General features: G+C 44.2%; 2 protein-coding genes across 6 annotated transcripts in view; one reads left to right on the top strand and one right to left on the bottom strand.

Annotated features, from left to right (window-relative positions):
- The first annotated feature begins 1202 nt into the window (after window positions 1-1202).
- On the top strand, window positions 1203-9501 carry C1QL3 (complement C1q like 3). Its single transcript, XM_035129561.1, has 2 exons — window positions 1203-1790; window positions 9322-9501. Exons 1-2 carry the CDS (start codon window positions 1203-1205, stop codon window positions 9499-9501), a joined length of 768 nt encoding a protein of 255 aa, XP_034985452.1.
- A 3731-nt stretch (window positions 9502-13232) lies between these two features.
- PTER (phosphotriesterase related) overlaps window positions 13233-17655 on the bottom strand; it is a 38571-nt gene continuing 34148 nt past the window's right edge. For 3 of the 5 annotated variants that reach the window (XM_035129505.2, XM_035129506.2, XM_060280789.1), the window contains one exon: window positions 13233-15688. In XM_035129505.2, the coding sequence (XP_034985396.1) occupies window positions 15478-15688 (211 nt within the window). In that variant the 3' untranslated portion in view covers window positions 13233-15477. The remainder of the gene's footprint in view (window positions 15689-17655) is intronic. The other 2 variants (XR_009558402.1, XM_035129503.2) reach the window with 2 other exon arrangements.

The raw sequence follows: 17655 nt of genomic DNA, 5'->3' as shown, positions 1-17655 counted from the left end.
ATGACAGACAGAGACCGCTGGGGGAACTATCCAACAAGAAGTGTGGGTGACCTTTACATTCTGGATCAGTGATCTGAAGGTTATCCAAAAGGTGCTAAGTAGATCTCTCTCTCTTCCGACCCCCCCCCTCCTTGATCTGCTCCAGCAAAAAAAGAAAAAGAAAAGAAAAAGAAAAACGGGGTGGGGGAGCTGTCATCACTCAGGGCTCAGCAAGGGAAATGCTCACAATTTCTCTGCTCAGCGAGAATTTAAAAAAAAAAAGTAAGACGGGGAGGGGGGTTGTGGAGGGAGAGAGGGGAGGAAAACATTTCCCCACACTTGTCAGTGAGATGCCAAACTCTGGGCGAGTGGGATGAGCGGAGCAGATGCTGGGATGAGATGCCAAGGCAGCTCCCCTTTCCCCTGCGCTTTCGGGCGCTTATAAATTACCCCGGCGGCGCCTTTGCCAGCCTCCTCTTGTCGTGGCTGCGCGCGCTCCGACGAGCCTGTGGACAGCTCCCGGCAGCGGCACCGAGCGGCTCGCGGACCCCGGCAGCTTCAGCGAGGAAGGCGGCCAAGGCTGACGACGGGGAGCGCCCCTCTCTCCTCCCCTAGCTCTACTCTCTCTTGATCTGGCTGTAGCGCGAGCAGGATTTCCCCAGGAATCTTCGATCCCGATCCCCTCGCAGAGCTGATGTAGCTGACTGCTGAAGAGACAGAATGAATGAGTGACGGAAAGAAGGGGTTGGAAAGAGGAGAGGGGGAGAGGTGAAGAAGAAAAAAAACCGCGGGAAGGCAGCGAGAGAGGGAGGCTATCGGGAGGAGCAGAAGAAGGGAACTTGATTCGAGCTGGCACAGGCGGGGGGAAAAAGTCGATCGCCAACAGCAGCATAAAAGTGTGTGCGGCTCCTCTCGAGGGGAGCAGCGGCGGCGGCGAAGGCAGCCACAGGTGCCCCCGACGGGGAGCGAGGCTCTCGGGACTCGGCCTTGGGGATCGGACGAAGGAGCCCTTCCGGCGTGCTCCTCCCGGCCGCGAGGAGGAGTAAGAGGGCGAGCAGCCCCCTGGGACGCGGGGAAGGTGCCCCGCGAGGATTTCGGCTCGAGGAGGTTCCCGTCCCACCATCAAGATTTTGTCCAAAAGCAGGCAAGAGGATCGCCCTGCGCTGAGCCGCCTGGTGGGCAGCAGGCGGCGGCTGATCGCGGCCGGAGCGCTGGGGGTGGTCATGGTGCTGCTGCTGGTCATCCTCATCCCGGTGCTGGTCAGCTCGGCGGGCACGTCGGCGCACTACGAGATGCTGGGCACCTGCCGCATGGTGTGCGACCCGTACGGCGGCACCAAGGCGCCCAGCACGGCCGCCACCCCGGACCGAGGCCTCATGCAGTCGCTGCCCACCTTCATCCAGGGCCCCAAAGGAGAGGCCGGCCGCCCGGGCAAGGCCGGGCCCAGAGGGCCGCCGGGGGAACCCGGCCCGCCGGGGCCCGTGGGTCCGCCGGGGGAAAAAGGAGAGCCTGGGCGCCAGGGCCTGCCGGGCCCGCCCGGGGCGCCGGGCCTGAACGCGGCCGGGGCCATCAGCGCCGCCACCTATAGCACGGTGCCCAAGATCGCCTTCTACGCGGGCCTCAAGCGGCAGCACGAGGGCTACGAGGTGCTCAAGTTCGACGACGTCGTCACCAACCTGGGCAACCACTACGACCCCACCACGGGCAAGTTCACCTGCTCCATCCCCGGCATCTACTTCTTCACCTACCACGTGCTCATGCGCGGCGGCGACGGCACCAGCATGTGGGCCGATCTGTGCAAGAACAACCAGGTGGGGACTGGCGGGGAGAAAGAGAGGGAGGGATAGATGGAGAGAGGAAGAAAGCCGGTGGGAGGGGAGCCCGCACGTGGGCGCACGCGGGGAGCGCGTCTCGCTCGGTTGCACTCCGCGCAGCAGCTCGGATCGAGGCCAAAGAGGCTTGCCATCTATTTTTGTTTGCCTGAGTTGTTATTACCTGGCGCGACTCTCCTTGTTGGCTAGCCAGGTGGAAATTCAACAGGTGATGCAAAGGCGAGAAGAGCGCGTTTGTGCCAAACAAAGCTGCACCTGTTGAATTTCTGCCGGGGAGAGTTTGCCAGCCCTAAACCCAAAGGAATTCAGAGGAGCGCCGCCTGGAAGTGGTAGTGAGTAGAAAAGAGGCAGCCTCAAAGCCGGGGAGATGGTGAGATTTGGGAAGGTGCCCAGCGCTTAATTCCTAATGTTAAGAGATAGTCAAACTAGCTTGGATACTTTTAGGAAGCTATGAGTGGTGAAGAGATGGGACTCTGCGTATGTACTTTAAGACACTCTTCCTTGTTCAGTGCTGAACGTGGTGAGGAAGGGGTGGGTGCGGCGGACAGACAACCCCGGGGTTGTTAAAAAGGTCCCGGGGCTCAGCCTGCCCGCTCAGAGGAAGAAGGAGCTGCGGGAGGCTCCCACGAGGCAGCAAAGTCCGGAACTGGCAAGGAAAAGCCACAGGGATCGGCTGCAGTGTCCTGCTGCCGTTACACCCGAGGCAGCCCGTCAGCTCCGTATGTGCAGACTACTGAGTAAGCGTCGCTGCTTCCCGAGGCGACTTAAGTTGCGCGAGCTGCTCCATTCTCCCAGCCCCTGAGACTGCATAAATGGCAAGGAAGGGCCTTTTCCAATTCCACCCCTTAGGGAGTTAGGGAGGAAGCGAAGACTATTCTGTGCACCATGAGCCTGTACCGCCCATCCATAAGACAAATTCACGTGGGACGCCTTTCCTTTCTCCCTTCCTCCGTGAGGGAAAACAGCAGAGGTTCCACGGGACGTCGAATGCGAGTCCATTTCGGGAACCCTATGATAGAGCTGCGGCTGGTGGCAACCCCAGGGTGGGGGGCTTGCGACCCCCTAGACGTGAAACTCCAACTCCCATCAGCCTCAGCTGGCACGGCCAATGACCAGGGATGATGGGAGCTGTAGTCTGACACCCGAGCCTAAGTGGGCGAGTTGGACGGGGCGGTTCAGTCAGTCGCTGGTGCCTCTGGGGCAGAAATGTTGGCAGGATGAGCCAGAGGGACCCCCGGTGCAGAAGGGCTGGCTGGCTGGCCGCCTTTCGAAGCAAAAGCGCGCATTGCCCTCCGCCCCGCCCCCCATTAAGTACAGAGAGTGAAAGTGCCTAATTGATGGGCTTCAGTGGACCGTGAGCCGCAAAAAGCAGGCGGGCGCCGGGTCAATCAATTTATGCCGGGGAGAGGGAAAGGAGTCCTGAGAGAGAGGGAAACGGACTCGTGGGAAAGAGGAGCCTCGACCTTCCTGAGGGGGGGTGGGGTGGAATCCGGGAATAGGAATGTGGGGCGGGCGAAACCCAGCCCGTTTGTGTGCCGTGCTTCTCCCCCCCCCCCCCGTGGTCGTTTTTGAGGCTAGAGACCCCGCTCCTCCCGCCTCGTTTAATTGGGTCTCTTAATAAACGCTCCTCCTCCTCCCTCTCTCCATGCCACCCCCCCCCCCAGCCGCCTTCTCAGAGTCACAAATGAGTGAGCGAGCCCACAATAACAACAAAAGGGTTTACCCAGGCCGCGCTCAGTCATTAAGGGCAGATCAACTCACCTCGTGGATTTTGTTGACCAGGTTGCAAAAAGCGAGGAGAAAGAAAGTAAAGAGCGCGCGGCGCGCAGGCGTAGCTTTTGTGTTTGTGGTTTTTTTTGCGCGCGTGTGCTTTAAATGGATTGAAACAAAAAACAAAAAACCTGGTGTGACAAGCAGTCCCGTCAAGAAATGCTTCTTCTTCCCCCTTGCCCTTCCTTCCTTTCGCGGGTCGCCGGAGGGCGAGGGGGAAAAGCGCGGGCCTTTTGCTGCGCGCTTTCCTCGTGGCGCCGGAGTCGCCTGGCGGGCAGGAGGGAGAAAGGCGGGGAGAGGGTGGGGATTGTGGAGGGGCGGCTTCCCGGGGGCGAGGAGAAGAAGCTCCTGAGCAGCACGCCAGCCGCCCTCCACTTTCCCTGGAAGAAAGAGCCATTTCAAGACAGGAGAGGCTCTCCATCTGCTCCGAAAGGATCTCTCTGGGCGGGGGACCCACCCACGCCTCCTCGAGAAAGGAAGAAAATGGCCGGGGCTGGGAATGGACTGGGCTCAAGGCAATGGGAACTTTCCGCCCCAGATTCGTGGTTTTAGGGATAATAACCTGGAGAGTGGCCAGGATTATTATTATTTTTTAAAAAGAAACTTTTTTAAAAAAAGAAACTCAACATTTACAGGTGGAGAGACGGGGAGGGTAAATGCTAGAATGACAAGCATAAGTTCAAGATTCATGACGCTGCTGGCACTGCACTAAACATAACACCCGGCATTACAACCCTATCAATACATGTTTTTATTTACTCAGCAAGAAGTCCTACTGTGCTCAGTGTGGCTTACTCCTAAATCAGACATGCACAGGGTCGCATAGGTGAAGGAACTTTCCAACCTCACCAGCAACTCACCAGACTGTTAAGAGGAGGGTCTGAAGAGTAAAGCTTTTAAAACAACACCATCTTTGCTTTGCTTCCAAATTTAGCACCCCTTCCCAGCCACCCTTCAAGGCTTTTCTAGGCCAAACATTAAAAGATCACGTGTTTCTATAAAGTGAAAGGCATATATAATCCATTTTAAGTAGTGCTTCCTTTGGCTTTAAAGTGGCTCCCAGAGATCTGACATACATACCACACACAAGCACACTTGCATTAATTATTGTTTTTGTAAACAAGATTGATAATGGCACAGGGTAAGATAAAATGAGCCTAGAAGGGCTTTGTTGATGCAGAAGTCCAATAGATTGTTTATGGGTGAAAATAAAGTATAATAAACATTACAGATGTATCCACAATCAAATATAAACATTCAATCCTAAAAAAGGGAAAACCAAAAAAGGAGTTTGATTAAACTATATCACATGTCTTAGGTTTAGAAATAAAGTAGCTTTAAAAACCTTTATCAGAAAGCTTGAATTTTACATTTACTGTACTTCTAAATAGTTATTTTATATCAGTAGGGTGCTAAATGCATAGTGAGCATAGATTACTACACTGTTTCTCCCCAAAGGGCTTGTTAGTCATTGTTTTCATGTTTACAGCAACTCACCAGACTATTAGGGGTTCACTTTTAATATTTTATTTTCATTATTTTATATAGCCTTAATTGTAGGTAGCACAGTGAACATGATTTCACAGTATTCTAACCAAGGTTCCCAAAAAGCTGAAATATGATATTGTGTGTTTGTAGAAAGTGCCTGAGACTGAAGAGATTCCCCCCCCCTGAAAGGCAGAATAATGAAGCTGAAATTGCTGAACACTGGTACTGAGGAATACCAGTGTACCGTAACCAGATGAGAGCTCTTTCAGTCACTTCAGCTTTGTGTTAAACGGCAGATCACAGATGGGAGCATCAAAGGCTGGTATATTAATCTGATATGCCACTTAACCTTTTGTTTATGGTTTCTCAAAAGTACTGTAAAAATGAAATTATGGGGACATCAGTAGAAATTAATCAAATTAGCAAACACCTGCCATAAATATTGCTTTTAGAGATGAGACCACATTGTTAAACATTAAATACAGCACAGCAAATTGTCATGTCTCACACGTACAACCATCTGGTTCAGGGAAAAAAAAACTTTTTTAATTTTGGTTATTAAAAAGCATTATTAACACTTGATAGAAATAAAAAATAGAACACAGTAGAGTGCATGGCATATTTTTATGATCATAAATATTAAAATAAGCCCGAAGATAGACTAAGTACATAATTCCAGACATTTATAAATTGCTTAATTTAGTCACTCTACAAACAGAATAGACAAATATTGATCATGCAGTTCTGAACTCAGTTTATATTTATTCAGCCATAAGAAATTCTTAAGACTTTTTTTTTCCATATTAGTGAGTAGCTTTAGTTTGGGGGACTGTTTGATTTGATGAAGCTGGCAGCTAATGAACTTGAACAATAGAGCTTTCAATACAAAATATTGGTGGGACTGGCCAAAAAGAGAGCAGGGTGTTAATAGATTCAGGATGGTAATGTAGGAAAACATGAGTACAGTACTGAGAGTGAATATGACTTGCAGGGTTGGGGGTGGAATCATTCAAGAGCAACATTTATTGAATATCTCAAGGACTCCCATGTAACACATTGCCTTCCTTAACAGTTGGCTTAAATATAGAAGTGCTGAAGCTATAACATAATTGGTTTGTTTGCAGTTTTAATGTCCCTGTATACTTGTATAACTCAGTGAGGCGAGCCATTGTGAAACTTATGTAACACACACATTAATTGTTTTTAATTTTGAGGCACCTTTAACGTGTACTGCAATACACTTAGGGTTTTTTCTAAGATTGTCCTTATAGGCTTTAAAAAGAAATTACATTGGTTGCCAGACAACAACAAGAGAGGCAGTGTTTTGTAAAGGTAGCGCACACATAGTATGGGATCGAGGTTAAGTCACAAGGCATTGTAGCTGCACACCAAATGACTGCAATCTGCAAAGTATTTTTAGGAGTTCAATCGATAAATCTTTCAATTATTTTAGTGCAGACAATGTCCATTGCTGTGGAGAGTGCCCACTGCCTTTACATAGTCTTCGTAGTGATATATGAAGCACATTTAATGCTAAAGCCAGTAGCACAATAGACCTCGTGCTTTTTGTGTGGGGGAGTGGGGAGGATTCATCAGACTGTAACATAAAATGCTACATAAATTCAACGTGCAGCATTTACATAGTGCATGAATGGAATTTGCGCGATAATTTAAGCAGTCCGATTTAATAAAATGCAGGCATTGGTTGAACTTAAAACTCTGTGATAATAATTCAAACAAAAACAATCATCCCTTCTTTCTCTTTACTATTTGTAATATCACTAATAATCTCAAAACAGGGTAATTCCTAGGGATGAATATCTCTGGGGTTAATGGTCTGAAGCACCTGCTCCTCCCAAGCACCCGTTAACCCTTAGGAAATACACAAGTTGATAGTTTTTTGCTTTATGAGTAGCCAAGGCAGATCACTTCAATAAGTGTCATATTTCTGAGGATGCGAATCCAAAGTAGAATTGCCTAGGATATTATACAGTATATCAGCTTAAATTAGAACATTTGTTAAGCAATTACAAATCTTTTAAGCCTTTCTGAACCTTGTTATATGATGCAGAAGAGGAGGTTTTTTTTTCCTGCTCCTGTGATTTCTAAGCTTCCTAATACCTTATGAGATCTAGCATGGTGAAAAGTCTTATCCATTGTTAACATTTCTGAATTAATGTGGGATCATATCACATGAAAATTCAATTTGAAAACCTATCATTTATACTTTTGAAAGGCACCTGTGTATTTATTATTATTTTTACTTACTCTACATTTTTCAATCCCAAAAAGATTTTTAAAAAATATATCCAGGAGATTGCATGCCAAGTTATGCATTATTTAGTTCAGGTTTGCAAAAGCCCTAAATCACCAGCAGTTCTGTGTATCTGTGCTGGAATAAGAACAGGCAACAAGGCAGATGATGATGTGTTATACTAACATAAATCGCATACAAATAAATAGTTAAATATTTTGCTACTGAAACCAAACTAGTAAGTTTTCTGAACGATTCTGTTAAACTGGTCTATGTGCAGTTCTACTTCAGTGGGTTTAGGATTGTGGCCAGGTTTGTAAGACTCAAGTTTGTTAATTATATACAATTCAATATGGCATTCTTTAAAACTCCAATACACTTACAACTCTAAGCTTGTAGACACTGCATAATTAAGAATTCAGGGTTTTAAAATATAATCTCAAATCAGAAAAGCTGGTGTGATGTACATGTCCCCTGCATTAATTTAATTTGATGAATGGCTTTCAAACTGCATATATTCAATGAATGTGGAGGTAGTTGATTTTGTAGCTTGCTCCTGTGTTGCATCTTCTTCGTATATCAATTTAAACTTCGTATATCAATTTAAACATGATGTAAAGTTCATTGATTCAAAGTCAAAGGCATCAAGGGGTGGTTTTATTATATACTTACCCCTCTTGACATCTCTATGATAATCTCATATCCTTTCTCCTACAATGGGCCTGATTCTGATCATGAGCCAAGCCAACAGGAGTCTAGTGCAATGTTAGACTGATGCATACCTGTTGAATCTGATATGAGATCAAGACTGTGGTCGGCTTCTCCTGCCTCCCCCAACCCCCCTCCCTCTGCTTAGGCTCATTAGGTGGGATTGTGCTGGCCCAGTGGAATGCTAGCTTACTCCCTTTTCATTTCATATGTTCACAAGCTGCTTTGAAAAATTCCCCTTCGTGTCAGAAGCAATTTGTCATGCATAGTGGGAGGCACAGTTCAAGGAAAATAAGGTGCAAAGCACACCGGCAAAACACCAAGCTCATAGAACTCAGCATCATGCTCTAACCATCATGCTCTAACTGAGCTATCGCTGCTTGTTTCACAATTCTGTATATTTTGGCTTAAGTCTAGAGCACTGATCTGGTGAATTGACTAGTGTTGTACTGGCTCAGAATACCTCTCAGCATTCCAATTCTTGGGCCTGTCTGTTTCTCATCCTAATGTGAGAAGAGTAATCTTCACCTACACCACTCTGAGCTCCCAAGAGCATGGGCTATGCACAGTGCCAGATTTACGTATAAACTAAGCAAGCTATAGCTTAGGGCCCCACTCTCTTGGGGGCCCCCAAAAAATCAAAGGAAAAAAATCCCTGGATGTACATGTCCAAAATATAAGATAAAAAGCAAATATAATAAAACCTACTTACAACAACAGTGTTTTGTGTTGTGTAGGCTCCTATGATGGAAATAATGGCCCTGCCTGCTAGCCTTTTGTTATGTGCAAATGGCTTTAGATACCTATTAGGTCCATAAATTACCATATAGCGTATATTCAACACAAAAAACAGTGACAATTTGTTGTTGACAAAGGACAGCTGGACATATAAAGGGCCCCATTACCTTCAGTAGCTTAGGGCCTCATCAAACCTAAATCTGGCCCTGGCTATGCATATGGGAAACAAATACATAAAATAGTGTTTCTAGTTATTAGAAGTGATTTTACGACAGGTTACAGGCGTATGTTGATAGACGGGGAATTAGTCATGTATTATTCAGTCAAGCAAGCTGATGTTGGGTGGCGTAAGTTAAAATAATTTGCTATGGCTGACTCTTCTGCTAGTCTCTTATATGTCAGTAGCCACAGTGGTAAAGGCAAAACCTTTTTCTACCAAGAACGTAATCATAAAGGGCATTGGAGCATGCCACTCGTGCACTTCCGTTCCACAGAGCTGACGAGTATTATAATTGTAAACCACATCTTCTCATTGTGTTTTGTTTTATTTAGGTGCGAGCTAGTGCAATTGCTCAGGATGCAGACCAAAATTACGACTATGCCAGTAACAGCGTCGTTCTACATTTGGAGCCAGGAGATGAAGTCTACATAAAATTAGATGGAGGGAAAGCACATGGAGGAAACAACAACAAATACAGCACATTTTCTGGATTTATAATTTATGCTGACTGATAATTAAGTGAAACACAAAATCACATTCTTCTAAGTGATGGATTCACGTGGCAAAAAACAAAACAAAAACAAAATCGACGAATCAAGAATCCCAGAGGATACTGGCCGAGGGACACCTCATTAATGTGGGGGCAAAATGCTACCTGATTCACATCTGTACAACCCAGAGAGTGTGTTTAAAAAAAATATAGAGCAAGTTAAACAGATGTGTGATCCACTATCGCCAAAGCAAAATACTCCTTGTTGTTAAGTGTCCATGTGAATGAAGTCCTATATAGATCACAACTTTTATAGAGGGGAAAAAAATCTTTAAAGCACTGAATTATTTCTTCGGCATATACGATACTTTTGGTGTGCTATGATCTTGCTGCTTTTATCCATCCATCAGCTTTGGTACTTGTGACTTACCTGCTAACTATGATGCGTGTGGATCCAACTCATAGTATGTGGTGAGGAATGATTTTACAATAAAAAGAAGATGTAATTGAATTTTTGCTTATTCCCTCCAAAGGAATTTGCCTTGTCCTTATATGCCCTTAACTACCTAGAAATAGAAAATATACCTGCTTCAAGCCTTAGCTCTAATTTTACTGTATATAGGTGCAAGTCAGGGGTTGAAAATGATTGTAGCACAGTTGTGTCTCATTTTCCGTTCTTCTCTGTTGCTCCAGTCCGTCGATTTCTTACACACATTTTGTAGCTCCAGCATATGCAAATGGAGTTGCATCACCCACAAGCGCTGACCCATTCATCTCAACAGAGGGAGCAAATCTGTGTATAAACTCCTTTATGCGAATAATTCTGCTGCCTCCACTGAAGTGAATGGGCAGTCTCTGCACAAGCAAACGAGCCACATGCACAGGGAAGCACTTGCAGTGCTCTGAATCAATGTGCAAAAGAGAGAAAACCATAGAAAAGTCCAGTTCTGTCAAGACAATATATTGCCATTTCCATTAGGTATATGATCTGGTGCTTGACCTTTGTTTTAAAAACCTAGTCAAGTGTTACAAAGGCTTCTTCCCACCACGTAGGTCATGTTTTGGGGGGGGACCATACCCTATTTCCAGTGTCATATACCCACTATCAGCAGTGTCTCCAGGTGCAACATTGTTTTTCACAGGCACGAATAACCATTGGCCTATAAGGAAAAACTGTAAAAGTGGATACTCAGGAGCAGCATTTTGGTAGGGGTCGAGCTATCCTTGTTGGCTAGTTTCTTAGTGAAAACGCTGGGGGAGCAAGTGTTGCCCCAACATCTTGCCCAATCCTGCCCATTTGCTTTGCCCTTCAGAACTTGATGGCGCTTGAGCCTGATCCTACCTACAGAGTTTTCACCTTGTGCTTCATTTCTTGGGCTCCATCCACACTTAACTACTGCTGGATGGGAGCGTCTCCTTTATGGTGCTATCCAAAACACAGGCAGCATGCAAGGTAAATACAAACAGGTACAACTGATTATACAGGTTCTCAAACACGCAGCAAGGGGCCAGTCACATTGCCAATGATCCGATGCAGTCCTGTCTGTAGGGTTTGGTATATTTGCACACATGAAGCTAAACATTTCATGCAGGTACGTGTGTATGTGTGCATATACGGAAAAGGGGGCCTTGAGCATAATCTTCTATGCATGTCATCTCAGAAGTAAGCTCAGAAGTATGCATGCATGGGATTGCAGCCTTCATCGTGTTAGAACGTGAGAGAGGTGATTGTTGGTGCCTGGCTATTTATCAGATGAGTAAACCATTTTTACACCCTGGTTGTAGAGCAAGCTGTCCCAGCATGTGCAAATAAACTGTTCCACTGCAGCATCAGAAAAGTCCTACAATTCGATAGACCATCAATTACATTTAGGATGGTGTTGTTCATGGGCAGAATGCCTTTCAATCATCTTATTTCTGTAACAATCCTATAAATGAATAGCTATGGAATCAGAAGGTGAAGTTCATGATATGCCAAAAGCCACCAACAGTACCCATTGCTAAGTGCTGGAATATATAGGTCCGCTAGTGTTAAAGCAACAGTATTTATCATTATTTATATATCACTCTCCCCCCCCCCCAAGAAGATCAATGATGTGCGGTAAATCACTATAAAATATAAAACATAGAAAACAGCAGCCTGATTAAACTGATTTGCCTTCCTAAACAAATGTAGTAAAGGAGTCAATTCAACTCATTACACCCTTTTTACCAGTGACACTTGCTCTCTCCTGCACCTGTTGGTATATATACAATTTTAAGGTAGCTGTTCTTAATGGCTTATTTAAAGTCCGACTGAAATGAGTGTTCAAGAAACAATACTGGATGAAAACTTCTAGTTTCTATTTTGTTTGGCATAAATGTTTTAAGATTTTATATACAGTACAGTATGACAAAGCATCACTGTAACGATTACATAGGGAGTCATGAGGATATATTAAGATGCAACCCTTATGCCCACTTACCCAGGATACTTCTGCATGGGACTTCCTTCTGAGTAGGCATGCAGGATTGCACTGTAAGAGTGCTAAACTAAAAGGATGGGCTTCGTCTTACCATTAGTCCAATACAAAGGCCTTCAGAGTGCCAGATTGCGGAATAAATAATAGGATTGTATAATATATGTATATTATTAAAATATAATAAATTATGCAAAAGGAGACATTCTCAAATGTGAAACAAAAAACCATGTTTACTTTAAACCTATTTTTGTTATGTCAAGTGGTTCAAGAGACTTTTCGGTTGTACTTCCATGAAAAACCATTTGACACAATTAATGCTTCTGACAGTTTTTTTTAAAAAAACCCACTAAACAATTGAAAGCAGAAATTATCGGGGGACTCTAAATTGGACTGTTCAAGTCCACCTTTGAAATGCTTTCCTAATGCTTGTTGTATTCACTCCTAGATGCATTTACATGAAAGTAATTTCCACCAAACCCAGTTGTAGTTAACTCTGGGTATAATGGTTTTAGGATCAACATGTTGCAAATATGGAGCTTGCGTAAATGAACTTATTTTAATATTTTGCTTATAAAGAGAAATAGCAGCACAAGCCCATTAACAGAAACCATGAAAGCTCAACTTCCATTTGAAAGTGAGGCTTACTGTATGTTCAAGTTTCCTAAATATCATTCCCTTATTTCATAATGCAGTCTTATTTTTTAAATGTTTGTAAATCAGATATTAAAAAGGTAGATCTATTCTCCAAAAGGAACTTTGGAATTATGTCATTATTCCATTATCTTCTCCCTCTTTGGAAGGCATTCAAATTCATGATGCTCCACCATGCTATTTATAGATAGCAAAATATGTATCCAACAACACATATTCTTCTCTCAAAATACGAGTACTTTTCACTTGATTAGCTGATTCTGATTAAATTATCCTAATGATTGTTTGTGAGTTGATGCAGTAATTTTTATTTCATTTTAATGTAAGCATATATGAACTGAATATTTCTGCTTTGATGAAAAATACATCTGACTTCATCTACTGATTTCACAATTGATTTGATGGAGAGTACACTTGGTATACATCAATTGACCGCAAATCATTGGAGATTTTCCCCATTGTCATATAGTGTGTTTCAAGCAAGACAAAAGTTATGAAGGAGCAGATTCACCTATGCAGAGGGGCTATCCCCCCCCCCCCTGGAAAGAAGTTTCCATTGCAACTCTGGATGCAGTAGAGTGCTGCTTTTTTTGGAAATGCAGAATAATGTTTCCACTACACATGTGCAATCCCTTTTTCTATGCAGTTCACTCAAATGTGGCCTATAACTAAACATGCACAGCCAATATGAAATAATACAAGAAATTTATTGCCACAGGATATCAAATGCTGTGCACGCTTGGAAATATAATAAGCGACGTTAGATCACCAGACTGTCATTTTAAACAGATAGAACACTTTCTTTAGCAAAATCAGCATTTTTATTTGTTAGAACCACAGAAACAATAAAAGGCAAACTTTTAAATCATATCTTGACAAACTGATTTGTAAATTATAGGCTTTGTTACATTAGTTCATTATTGTTATTACATATTTTGATTTTGGGCATTGTCTCCACAATAATTTGCGACACAAGCATTTCTAAAAGAGTGAAATCTTGCTCAGCTGCTTTGTTTATAAAATACATCGTGTGTGTGTGTGTGTGTGGTGTTTTGGAAGAAAAACAAATGTTTGGATCACCTGAGTCCATGGACCAATAGCTGATGCAGAAATGACCATGTTTAAACCTGTTGAAATCAAAGTAAGGACATTTCATCCTGTGCGCCTGTGGCTGCTGATTTTCAATGAGAATGAAGTGCATTCAATTGAGCCTAGTGTGTATTGGAGGCCTTTAAATGCTTTTATTCACCCTGATACGGTTTTGAAATCCAGCCCTTAAAATGCTATTTGAATATATTTTCAATATGTAAATATACATTGTCAACATTTTTAAATTTTGAACATTATTTTATAAAAACTAATCATTAAATAAATAGCATATGGATACTTAGTAGGAGCATCAGTATTAGGAAAAAAAATCATTTTGGAGGGAGGTAATTTTAGCCAAAAATAACCCTAGGCACACCTACTTGGGAGTTTGCTCCATTAAACTAAGTGGATAAAGATTGTGCTTTTAAGTGGAAATCCTGAAACCACAAGCACTTTACTTGGGAGTAAATCCTGAATGTCTGAATATACATGCATAGAAAATGCCTAAAGCAAATACAACCATTACATCACCTTCAAAAATCCCCACATTTAAAGCAACCTCTTAATTTTCTTAGAGCCCCAGTCATATTTTTTTGCTTTACTTTTAAATTTCAATTCAAAGCAGCATTCACACAAAATATTACAAGGGAAGGTCAAAGGAGGCACTGGGGTTAAAGTGTTTTGACCATAAATATCAGGAATACAAATATACTAAGGCAGCTGACTTTGATGTAGGTTTGATGGAAAGCTGACAAAAGTATTATTGTATTTCTGCTTCTACTCATGGTTCCTCCCTTCTCTATAGCAGCTCTCCTGCAGATCAACGGCAATAAAACAGGGCTGGGGAACCTGTATCCATCCTTATATTATTAGGACTCCACTCCCAGTGATCCCAGTTAGCATAGCCAGTGGTCAGGAACGATGGGCGTTGCAGTCCAGAATCTGGAGGGTAACAGGCTCCCCACTCCTACTTTCAAGTGTCACCTGACACATCAGAGTGAAGTTGAAAATAAAAAAACAATGGGGAATTTCCTGTGCCGAAGTGCCTTAGGCATGCAGCTGGGGTTTGCAGGAGCCCAGCTAGGATTATGTGTAAATGTTCCAGCAATGGTACTTGGACCCAACTCCAGAATGAGTCCGCAGAAGCCATCATAATTACTCCATCAGTCTCAGCCCTTGCACAGCATGATGCTGTTCTCAAGGCTGTTAGGAGTATGCCCTAAAAGCACTGCATGAATGCATCCCAGCAGCTTTAAGCAGTTTTGTGGCGATTTTAGAAATAGTATGTGGAACAGAGCTATACAATTCTACCATACAGTCGTACCTCGGGTTACGAACCGCTCGGGTTGCGAACAGTTCGGGTTATGAACTCCGCACCCCGGAAGTGTTTTCGTTGCGCGCGCGTTCCGCGCATGCGTAGAAGCGGTGCGCGCGCTTTGCACACGCTTTGCGCATGCGCGAAAATCACAAAAACCGCGCTTTGCGCATGCGCAAAAATAGCGCTCGGTTTGCGTCCTTTTCGGGTTACGAACTGCGACCCAGAACGGATCGAGTTCGTAACCCGAGGTACGACTGTACTTGCTAAGCAAATGCTTATTACAGATAAAAATTACCCTTTGGCGAAGCTGTGTAACTGCCCCCACTCCCTGTATCTGAAAGGACATGGACACAATACTATGGCTTATTCTACTCTTAAGATGCCAGATTTGTAGGACTTTAGTTTTCTTCAAATAATTTGGATTTCAAATTTCCAGTTTCACAGAAGCAAATCTAGCCACAGCAATACTTACAAGTCCCTACTTGAAAGTCAACCATCGTCTGGGATTTCCAACCAATAGCTTATCGATCTTTTTTTGTGATATGCCTCTGATTAACATTTTTGGTACTATGTTTTCAAGTATGTGAGAATATCCATGACCCCCATATTTCTTCAACCTATTTTTTGTGTGCACATCATGAGCAAGCAAAACTCTGTCTTCATAGCCTTCATCAATCAACATCCGAACCCTGCAAAAATACAGACAATACACATCTGTCAATGTATAGTTCATATTAATCTGATAGGTGCTGTGGGTTAAACCACAGAGCCTAGGGCTTGCTGATCAGAAGGTCGGCGGTTCGAATCCCTGCAACGGGGTGAGCTCCTGTTGCTCGGTCCTAGCTCCTGCCAACCTAGCAGTTCAAAAGCACGTCAAAGTGCAAGTAGATAAATAGGGACCGCTACAGCGGGAAGGTAAACGGCATTTCTGTGTGCTGCTCTGGTTCACCAGAAGCGGCTTTGTCATGCTGGCTACATGACCTGGAAGCTGTACACTGGCTCCCTCGGCCAATAATGCGAGATGAGCGCCGCAACCCCAGAGTCGGTCACGACTGGACCTAATGGTCAGGGGTCCCTTTACCTTTACCTTTAACGCAGAAATAATTATCAGGTACAGACTCACACTATTTTAAACTAAATGACCTATTCTTGTGTGTTTTAAAAGAAATATAATAAACTAACATTTCCATCCTTCCTGAGGAGGAACAGTTTGGAAGCTTTTGCTTCTGTTTTTGCTTAGCCACTGTTTGTCATATCATTTGGACCAACAACTGTGGTCAGTTTCAAATAAGCAGTCTTGAAAGTGGCCTGTCTGAAACTTACCACAGTTTAAGATAGGCTACAGGTCTGGGGTCCAAGGGACTTTGCAAATGACATGGCAAGCCATAGATAATCAAAAGTGGAAGCAGTAGCTTCTGAACTCCTCGTCCTGGTTCTGTGGGAGGAGGAACAGGGAGACTGCACAATCCCAAGGCTTGCTGTGACTTGTCCCTGCTAGTTGTGCTAAACTATAGTTTAGCATGATATGCAAACACAGCTGCTATGCCTATAAATTGGCTGAAAATGATACTCGCCCAACCCTTTGGTATTTGCCTGCCTAGGCACCAGCTATTGGCAGAGTTGTTGTGACATAATGGAATGTTTATCCAAGTTATAGAATGCTTTCAAATAATGCAGCTTCTTTGAGGGAAGTGGAAAATCAGTTTGGCTGGGAAACATCTAGACAAAAGGAGAAGTATGCATTTGAGGGCTGGCAGCTGAATGGAGAGGGAAGTTGTCTAGGACAGGGGTTCCCAACAAAATTTTCACGAGGACCCCTCATCGAGCCGCTATTGTGACAAGGACCCCCATTAATTCCTAATCCTAAAATTAAAAAGTGAGAGCCAAATTAAGAGTCTTTTTTATACGTTTTTTTTTTACAGTTACAACAGAGTACTCCATCAGTATACAGTTAGTTTTAATTTTCAGTTCTTAATGAGATGAGTTAAATCTGAAATATTAGGTTCCAAACTTGAAACTTTCACTCTGAAATCTGACTGCAAATCTCTACCTGCCTACTAGTCAGCAGAAAATAACTTTTGGCTCCATTAGCACCTTTTTATTAAACAATTATGGCTGAGTGAAACATATCCAGCGCCGTGGTACGAAGATCCCTCCGGCGCCCCCCCCCCAAAAAAAATTCCCAAGAATTGACAACCTTTTTTAGGCAGGGGACCCCAAAGTTGTTGACCATTTTTAGGAAAGGTTCCCCAGAGAAGAAGCTGACAAGAAGCAGCAGGTGGAAATTAGCAAATGCTAAGGAAAGAAGGGGTGAAAGAGAGAGGGAGGGAGGGAGGGAGGAAGGAAGGAGTCAGAGAAAGAAAGAGAGGGAGAGAGGGAGGGAGGGAGAGCCGCGCACAGCGTCCAAGCAGCTCTTGCTTTTCTTGGTGGTACAGCGAGCTGGGAGAAGGGACGGACTGACAGGAGCTCCCGTCCACCACCACCCCTCCCAGCTCGCAGCAAAGCAAGCGGAGCAGGCTTGGTAACTGGCAGCAGGGGGGAATGGGGCATCCCAAAAGTGCTCCTCCTGCCTTCCGTGCCTGCGTTCCAACGGAAGGCAGGCAGGGAAGGCAGGCGGCTCAGCCCGGGAGAGGCTGTTGCTTTTGCAAGCAGAGCT

This window comes from Zootoca vivipara, chromosome 12 (assembly GCF_963506605.1).
Source record: "Zootoca vivipara chromosome 12, rZooViv1.1, whole genome shotgun sequence".
Classification (NCBI taxonomy): domain Eukaryota; kingdom Metazoa; phylum Chordata; class Lepidosauria; order Squamata; family Lacertidae; genus Zootoca; species Zootoca vivipara.
This window is presented reverse-complemented; position numbering and strand designations above follow the sequence as displayed.

Coding starts and splice junctions, on each gene's coding strand:
- C1QL3 (XM_035129561.1), top strand. CDS start 1,203: ATGGTGCTGCTGCTGGTCATCCTCATCCCGGTGCTGGTCAGCTCGGCG. Junction 1,791..9,321: donor ATCTGTGCAAGAACAACCAG/GTGGGGACTGGC, acceptor TGTTTTATTTAG/GTGCGAGCTAGTGCAATTGC.